General features: G+C 61.3%; 1 protein-coding gene across 1 annotated transcript; it reads right to left on the reverse strand.

The window, feature by feature from the left end:
• Window positions 1–3,594, reverse strand: LOC125333337 (serine/threonine-protein kinase pim-1-like). Its single transcript, XM_048319199.1, has 7 exons — window positions 3,227–3,594; window positions 2,313–2,559; window positions 2,134–2,184; window positions 1,544–1,910; window positions 731–907; window positions 324–473; window positions 1–96 (listed from the first exon to the last, which is right to left on the reverse strand). Exons 1-6 carry the CDS (start codon window positions 3,592–3,594, stop codon window positions 367–369), a joined length of 1,317 nt encoding a protein of 438 aa, XP_048175156.1. The 3' UTR covers window positions 1–96; window positions 324–366.
• Between the last annotated feature and the right edge of the window lie 5,157 nt (window positions 3,595–8,751).

The raw sequence follows: 8,751 nt of genomic DNA on the forward strand, positions 1-8,751 counted from the left end.
AGGAAGAGCTCGTCATCCTTGACGTCGTCCTCCATGTCTCCAGACGCAGCAGCCCCACCTGGCACAGCTTCTCCAGGGGCTCCTTCTTCCCTGCGGCTGAGAGCAGGCTGTCAGTGCCCCGCCCAGGGCCCCGGCTGTCAGTGAAGCAGGACAAGCAAAAGCAGCTTGCACGGCGGCCACCAGTGCTGGGAAGAGCAGCTCAGCTCCAGCACAAGGGCTGCGTGTTCCCATCTGACGACCCCTGCGCAGCGATACAGGCAGGGCAAAAAAGCCTGCGTTTCTTGGCTTCTTCTTGCCAAGGCACGTGTGGAGCTGTAACTTACCGGCTCCCTGGATCAAAGTGTGCCTGTGGCTCTCTCCCTTCTTCTACGGATGGTGAATATCCTGCAGCCAAGGATCACACGACAGGTCTTCTAATGAGGGCCTGTCCAAGGAGTGCAGGGACAGACACCATCTGATGAGTTCCTTGCAGTCTGCGGGGAGAAACCAGAAAGCGCCGGTCAGTTGCAGAAGGCTCCTGTCCGCTTTGCCCCACTATTGCCATGCCCAGGCCATGCCATGGCGGCTCCAAGCTGTGCCTGAACTTTCCCATCCATTCTTTGTTTTGGAGGAGAGCAGGAGAGCGGGGCATGTGCCACCTCCTCGGCAGCTGCCAGAGCGGGATGCTCGTGAGCCCGCTGCTGTCTCCCAGCACCGCTATTCCCCCCGTGCCGCAGAGATGAGCATCCACCTTGAGAGAGCCGTTGTGGGAGCGACAGCTGGCCCCAGCTGATGTTCCGGCCCTTCGGGAACGGGTGCTGCCCGCAGACCATCTGGTGCAGCACGATGCCCAGGGACCAGACGGTAGCTGCCTCGCCGTAGTACCAGCCAAAGTGGTTCCATTCCGGGGGGCTGTACGATGGTGTTCCTACGGAATAGAGAGGCAGTTCATTAGGGGGATGCTGCCTGCTCCCGGAGCCTCGCCCCAGCATCCCTGGGCACGCGGGGGCCGCACCAGTGGCACGCGGCGTGACCCGCTGCCCTCTCGCCAGCGCCTGTGACTTGCGGACAAACTGTGGGTTGTAAAAGAAGCCACCGGTGTCGCAAGAGGGCAGCGGAAGCCCTGGCAAGGCCCGAGCATTCCACGCAAAGGGAAAACCCGCTCAGTGCCCGGGGGGAAAAACCATGCCTTCACCCTGCCTGCCTGCATTGCCCCAAAAAACATTCTGAAGCCAAGGCAAACCAGGCAAGCTGAGCAGTCCAAGCCCTTTCTCGCCTGCACACCAAACCGGCGGGTGCACAGCTTCTGGCCCCGCCCTCTCTGCTACCCCCACCCACGGGTGTGTTTTTGTCACGCTGGCTGCCCCAGCCCCAGCGCCAGTCCTGGGCAGAGTGGCTGGCGAAGGCTGCCAGCAGCACTGGAAGATGGCCCCCTGGCCACCCACACTCAAAAGCAACTGGGCTGAACACTCGGTCCTGGCATCAAAAGGGAGAATCCCCGCTGCCACAGCCAGGCTGGGCCGCGAGATGCCGGCACCGGGAGCCTACCCCGGCGGGGACTCACCTGCAAAGCGGGTGTAGGCTGTGTCTTGCAGGTGGGTGCCGCAGCCAAAGTCAATCAATTTGGCCTGGCCGGTGGCCAGGTCAACCAGGATGTTCTCTGGTTTCAGGTCCCTGTGAAGGACCCCGCAGCTGGTGCAGTGCCGCACGGCCTCCAGGACCTGGCGGAAGAGCTCCCGTGCCACCTCCTCTGACAGGAAGCCCCGCTCTCGAATAAAATGAAGCAGGTCCTGAGAGTGCTCCGGCCGCTCCATCACCAGCACCACGTTGTTGGGGAGCTCGAGCCACTCGAGGAGCTGCACCACACCAGGGAAGCCGGTGGACACCTTGTCCAGCAGCACGACCTCGAGTGGTGCGCTGGTGCCGTTGGGCTGCGGGAGGAGCACGATGCCGTCAGTGGGGCTGATGCCGTGCCAGGGCTCGGGAAGGCCCTCGCCCAGCCCGGGATGCTCTGCGCCCTCCGCTGCCCCCACGCCCGCTCTCCCCCGAGGCGTCCTGCCGCCTTCCACCCTCCCGGGCCTCGGCTTATCCCCGCCCGTCACGCCCCGGCTTCTCCCGCTGCCCACCACCCCCCTCCTCCCCCCGCTCACTCACCAGCTCGCCCCAATGACGGATGCGGTTCCGTGGCACCCGTTTGATGGCCACCTGCAAGCCAAGGGAAGCAGCGGGTTGAGCTCGCCGCCCGCCCTGCCGAGCCCCATCCTCCTTCTCCTGCGCCCTCCTCCTCCTCCGCCCCCCCTCCTCCTGCGCCCGCCGCCGGCCCCGCCACTCACCGGGGCGCCGTCCGAGAGCCGCGTCGCCGCGAACACGCTGCCGAAGCCGCCGCGCCCCAGCAGCGAGCCCACCCGGTAGCGCTCCGTCAGGCCCTGCTGCGCCTTCCCTGCCGGCGACACGCGGCTGTCAGCGCTCGGCCCGGCTCCAGAAACGGCCCGCGGCCGCTCCTCAACCGCCCCGGGCCGGGTATCCCCAGATGTTGCCTCTTTCGAAGGGGACACCGGCAGCTCGGGGGCGGGGGCCGCGCTGCCGAGGGGAAGAGCTCGGACCGGGGAAGACGCCGCGGACGCGGCGGGAGCGGCCGCGCCGTCTGTGTCCTCGGCGGGTCCCGGGAGGAGCCGGGGCCGGGGCCGGGGCCGGGGCCGGGGCCGGGGCCGGGGCCGGGGCCGGGGCCGGAGTCGGAGTCGGAGGCGGGCCTGGGGCCGGGGCCGGAGTCGGACCAGCCGGAGCCAGAGGCTGGCAATGCTGCCCAAGAGGCAGGCACTGATGCCCGCCCAGCAGCGCCACCGCCAGTACGGCAAGAGCCGGGCGGAGGCGAGACCGCGGCGGGACGCCCGGGGGCGGGGAGGGCGCAGCCCCGCCCGGGGCCGCGGGCGGGCCGGGCGCATGGCCCGGCCTGGCATGGGGAGAGGGAGGCCGCGGAAGGGGCGGAGGGAGTGGAGCACTGAAGGGAGAGCGGGACAGGGGATGCGGGACACTGGGAGAAGGAGAGGAGGAGCAGGAGAAGGAACGCGGAGGCTCTGGAGAACCGCTGCTTTTGTGTTGCTCTTCTGCTGCTGCCGCTGCTGCCGCTGCCGCCGCTGCCGCTGAAGCGCTGGGAGCGTTTGTCCGCGTGTCCGTGTGTCTGTTGCCCGGGTGTCCGTTTTTCCGCCGCGCGCCCCGCGGCCGAGCCCCGCGCGCCCCGGGCCAGCACGGGCCGCTGCGCTCCGGGGCCGAAGCGGAGTCACGGAGCATCTCTTCCTCCCGCAGCCGCGCCACACGCACCGTCTTGTTTAGCTTCCTCTTCACCAGATTGTAACTCTTCCTTGCGGCAGTCTTGCAACTTGCCCCTGCTGCTCGCTCGCCCCGCGCCGCGGTCTCTTGCTCACGAGCAAGCAAAGCGCTGTCCGCACTTTTTGCCTGGAGCAGAGCAAAGTGCTGAATGAGGCGCCTGCCAGCGCCAGGCGGAGCCAGCCCCGTGGGAGGGCAGAGCAGGACGTGAGGAGGGAGACGTGCGGCCCCTGCGGGGCGCAGCGCTGCTCCCCGGCCGCTCGGCGTGGGCAGTGGGAGCGGCGGGGCCATGCCCGGCGCGGTGCCCTCGTCGCCAGGGCTGTTGCTATTTTCTTGTCCGGTTCCAGGTGAAAATCGGAGGCTGCCGATAGGAGGATTCAAGGAAAAGAATGGAAACACTCTTTTTGCCGAGTTCTGATGCCAGTCCAATAGAGCAGCTCAGCTCTCAGCTGTCTGCCTCCTCCCTGCCAATCCAGCACTTTCAGCCGGGAGCAAAGGCCCTCTCTGCAAAGAAACTGCAGGCTGGTTTCCTTCTCCTGCTGTTCATTGACACAGGTAGAAAAGCAGACTAGTTTGGATGCTGAGTCTGTCCAAACAGACAGTGAACTTTGCCATGTGAAGCCAAGACACGGAGTCTTGAGCCCTGCGACAGTGTCATGGGAATCACCTTTGTTGCTTCTGCTGTCTGTTGTCACTGCTGAGGGTGCAGTCCCATGGGAGCACATGCCCTGTCTCTAGAAGCCAGAGCCGAGCAATGCACTGGGCTCTAAAATCTTCCGTTGGCAGGCTTCTGGTGTCTCCAGCATTGCTTTCAAAGCCAAACAGGGAGAAGGCAAACTGTGTGTAGCTAATGATACTGTAGAGTGTCTCAAACTTGCCAAGTCCTAGGTCTTCTAGGTAAGATCAGTTTGGAATGACAGTGGGGTAGAACTAGTGCAAGACAGAAAAGGGGAGCCTAGAAGGGAAGCAATTAATAGTATACGGGAACATCTTGGGCTGTTTCTTTCCGTTTGCATGTCACTTCTGGGAAGCTGTTTTGCTTTTGCAAGAATCTTGCCCACAGTGATGTCTGCTCTTTCCAAGACCCTTTCCTGGAGACCTTGCTCGAGCTCCTGTCACAAGATGTGCCATCACGTGCAGCTTCTCTTGGCTTGCCACACTGTGTGTGCAGCACGACTCTTGCAGCAAAGCAGGACCAAGGTTTTGAGAGCTTGACAACTTGTCCTTTCTCCTCCTGGTGGGCTAGCGAGTTGTGCGGTGGGTAAGGTTTCCGTCGTTACTGTTCTAGGCTAAGGAAACAGGAGGAGGGGGTAGCAGCAGTTGTTAGGCTGGCTGAATGGAGAGAAAGAATCTCCGGAGCCTGCAGCCAGAAGTGGAGAGCTGTGGGCTAATCCTTCCAAGCTCTCAGTGGACATCTTGCAAGTGACCTGGAACGTGAGAATGGTCTGACAGAGGCGGTTGGTTTCTGAGTTCAGCGTAGATGCTTGCACATCTGGTGCGTTGGTGCGCAAATCAAGAGTACAATCGGTTCATGGGAAGCACCAGAAGAAGCTGGAGCTCTCCGAGCAGACGACTGAAAGAATCTGCAAAGGAGAAATGTGGGAAATGACTTGGTGTACCTTGCCTGGAAGAAGGGTAGTTTTTTCTAATAATTCCTAATCCGTTCCCTTGGCTTTTGACTTTCTTAACAAGGCCGTTTGCATCCCCGATTCAGCACGAAGCCAGAGGCCCGGGCTTACGGAAGCGCGCCAAAGATTCCTCCGCAGTGACGCTCAGGTGGAAAGAGGAGCGGGGCGCCTGAGCAGCCTCCGGGGAAGCATCCCGCGAGGTGCAATTTGCGCCGTGCTGGGAGAGGAGGAGGGGGAGAAGGATGGGCCGTGCGTGGCAGCAGCAGCAAGTTTGGGCCGCAGGACATTGCGCCTGCGCCGCTGCCCCACAATGGGCGGGCGTGTCCCCGGGGCTGCGGCCCCGGCACCGCGTCCGCTGAGCTGCCGACGCTGCGGGAGCTCCCCGGGCTGGGCTGGGGTTCCCGCTGGGACTGGGCAGCAGGCTGTGCTCTCACTGTGGTCAGCAGCAGCGGCACGTACCTCTGGACATCCACGTCTCCTGCTGCTGGGAAGAAGCAATGAAGCGAGTGCAGAAGTTCTGCTTCCTCTTTCTCCCGGTGGAGTTTTTCGTTTCATTCCACACTCCAGAGGCAATTTCTGTGCTGGCCTCTGTCAGCTGATTCTATTTCAAGAGCACCAGCAACAGGGCTGCGTTTGAGCGCTGTGAATGTGGCCTGTATGGCTTTCATTCTCCTCGCCTTAGTGCTCAGGGGTGGTGGGCATTCCAGTATCTGCTGATCCTTATGCCTGCGACAAAAAGACTGACTTCGCTGTCGTGAAAGCACCGTGGATAGGCCTGCTTGAAAGCGGCAGTTGCAGTTTGGCTGAAAAATGCAGGTGGCAGCCGGAAGGGGTGCCACAGCAGCCGTGGGGTCCAATTCACAAGGCAGAGGCAACAGCAGCCTCCTGACGGCGCATCACGGTGAATGAAAGGGTGCAGAAACCCGATCATTTCTTTCTCTGAAGTTTGCTTCGGGAATGTACAGGCAGGCTCTGAGGAACCAGGGCTGTTTGTGGGGGAGTGTTGTTGTGATCAAGAGATTCAATTAGAAAAAGAAGGTGTTACGCATTTTGAGTCTTGACTTCAGTGCTTAGTCAGAAAGACCCAGTAGAGTAAGAAAACACCGGGAACTTGCAACTGGGAGAACACAGAGCGTTTAGTTAGAAAGCAAGGACTATTCAGTCAAGGCAGGAGAGATGGAACAAAGTTTTTAAAAATGTAACAAGTAGCAGGTGCACAATAGTTTGCAGAAAGAAGTATTACACAAGCATTTATCTTTGGGAGAAAAGTCTGATGTTGCTGTTAGGGACTTGATCACGACTATTATTGGTTAGCAAGCTTATTAACAATTTTACTATTGGCTATCCAGGCTCACACTATTCTAACCCGATGGTGAAAAGATTATAAAAGCTATCGACACTTTTAATAAACGTCTCTGGTTATAGCCCGACTGGCGACCGCATTTCTTTGATGCGTTGCACAAGCAACGTGACTGACACTTTCGCTCTCCGTGCTCGTTCCGCAGCCACGGGTACAAAGACATTATGGGAACCCTTGTGCAGACAGAGCCTTCTATCCCTGCAGAACGCAGCGCGGCGGGTGGGGGCGGTTGGCGGGCAGCGAGCCCCGGGCAGCAGGCGAGATCCGGCTCCGCACCTGCCGGGCCCTGCTAAGGCTCAATGCCGGCTCCTCTGCAACAGCAAAGACCTTGAGCCTTGTCACTGCCCAGAGGGGCAGTGCTGGCCCGGCCGCACAGCTCGTTTTCCCCACAACTTGCAGGAGGTGAGAAGGCAACACTTGCAAACACTGACTGCGAGCCGCAGCGCCGGCTGCGCACCATTAACCTCAGCTCTGGGACCACTGTCTGCCCCAAGCTCCGGGGGATGCGGTGGGAGCCCGGCTGGGCTCTGCCCTGGGGCCATCCTCCAGTGACAGCTGCAAACAGGGAGCATTTAGTTGCCACCAAGAGCCCAGCCACGCGTGGAGGGGAGCTGGTGCAGGTGCGGCCTGCGCTGTTGCCTGCTGTGCTCTGGGGCTGCTGCTCCCCGCAGAGGGAACTGCACTGGCGTGCCAGAGGAGACAAAGAAGCTTCAGCTTAAGCCGAACTGAGCTGGGTGGCTGGGCTGGCAGGAGTGGGGAGGGTCAAGGGCATTCACAGAGCTCATCCTGCTGCAAGGACGAGGAAAAGTGGCAGTGGGAAGCTAACAGTGAGGAGAGCTGAGGCCTGGAGGGCAGCTCTTGAATGACACTCAGGTCTCGCCGGACCTCTGAGACATTGCTGTTCTTCTGCCAGTGACAGGATGAGTCCCTAAACCTGGGGCTCGCTCCTCCTCCTCGTGGTCAGGGGCATCAAGGAAGGCTACAGTGCGACAGAGACCGCCCTGAGCTGGCAACTCACTGGGGGAAAAGAGGGAGGGAGCACTTGTGAACTAAAGGGCAGGTGGGGCAGAGAACTGTTCAGAGAAGGGCTGAGCTAAAGCTTGAGCAAGCTGAGAAACGTCATTTGGGGTCATCCCACATTGATTTCATTTCACAAGTTATTGAACAAGTTTATTTGGGGCGGGGGGGGTGTCATGTTTTCCCCTGGAGGCGTGCACTCTGCAGGCTTGAGCTGCGTTGCCGAAATGCTCGGGCACGTCTCTGCTGCAGCTCACACCGGTTCTTCTTTGGCTTCTTCCGGCCCGGTGCTGAGCCGCAGCAGAGCCCTGGCGGAGCCCAGAGCAGCCTCAGCATCCACAGAGCCCGGCTGCAAGGAGAGAAAGCAGAAACCGCCCGTCACGTGAAGGCTGCTGTCCCCCTTGTCCCAGCCGCCCGCGGTGCCCAGGCCGTGCTGGCCGTGCTCAGAGCGGTGCCCGAAGCCGCCCGTCCCTGCTGCCTTTGGCAGGAGAGCAGGATGGCAGGACACGTGCCACCACCCGCAGCCAGCCGTGGCAGATCCACCTCCTCAGCAGCTGCCCAGAGCGGGATGCTCCTGTGCTCGCTGCCATCTCCCAAAAGCCCTTATCCCACCCGTGCCAAGAAGACGGGGACCCACCGCACGCCACCCGCCGCTGGAAGAAAAGCTGCTCCCAAGCGATGTCCTCGGCCTTCTCCAAGGCCACGTCCCATCCACGCCGCAGCTGGTCCCAAGCACTTCCCGATCCAGACTGGACACCACCTACAACGCTTCCTCGAAGAAAAACAAACAACAAATTAATGAAAAGGGATTACAGACCAAAAGGAGAAACAAGAAAAAAGGTCAAAAATCTTCTCTCTGTCGGGGGCCTGAGGAAGGCCCAACCTTCCCTACATGCTGGGGAAAAACCCACCCACGGGCGAGGGAAGCCCACGCTTTCTCCCTTCCCCCCTGCACTGCCCCCCAACAGGCACGGCGAGCCCGAAGCAAACAAGGGGAGTGGAGCAGCCCGAGCCCTTCCTTTCCCGCAAAACAAAGCAGCCCGTGCACAGCTCCTGGAGCGCCACCTCTGCTCCTGCCATGGGGGCTTGTTTGTGTCGGGCTGGCTGCCCCAGCCCCAGCCCCAGCCCCAGCCCCAGCCCCAGCCCGGGGAACAGTGGGTGGTGGGGGCTGTTGGCAAGGCCAGGGGCCGACTCCCATTTCGTAAGCACCCCAGCCCATCCCGCCCGCCCCGCCGAAAAGCAGCTTGGCAGCCGGCTGAAGAATTAGTTGCATCCGCCCCAGCAAAGGGGGGAACCTTTGCTTCCCGGCCAGGCCGTGCAATGCCCAAATCTGGGAGCATCCCCCTGGGTGTGGACTCATCTGTAAATTCGCTGTGGAGCCTGGCTTTGAAGAAGGTGCCAGAATCAAAGCCCATCATCTTCAGCTTGCCGGTGGCCAGGTCG

This window comes from Corvus hawaiiensis, chromosome 14 (assembly GCF_020740725.1).
Source record: "Corvus hawaiiensis isolate bCorHaw1 chromosome 14, bCorHaw1.pri.cur, whole genome shotgun sequence".
NCBI classification, from domain to species: Eukaryota; Metazoa; Chordata; class Aves; order Passeriformes; family Corvidae; genus Corvus; species Corvus hawaiiensis.

Coding starts and splice junctions, on each gene's coding strand:
- LOC125333337 (XM_048319199.1), bottom strand. CDS start 3,594: ATGGCCCCGCCGCTCCCACTGCCCACGCCGAGCGGCCGGGGAGCAGCG. Junction 2,185..2,312: donor GGCTCTCGGACGGCGCCCCG/GTGAGTGGCGGG, acceptor CTTGGCTTGCAG/GTGGCCATCAAACGGGTGCC. Junction 908..1,543: donor AGCCTACACCCGCTTTGCAG/GTGAGTCCCCGC, acceptor TCTATTCCGTAG/GAACACCATCGTACAGCCCC.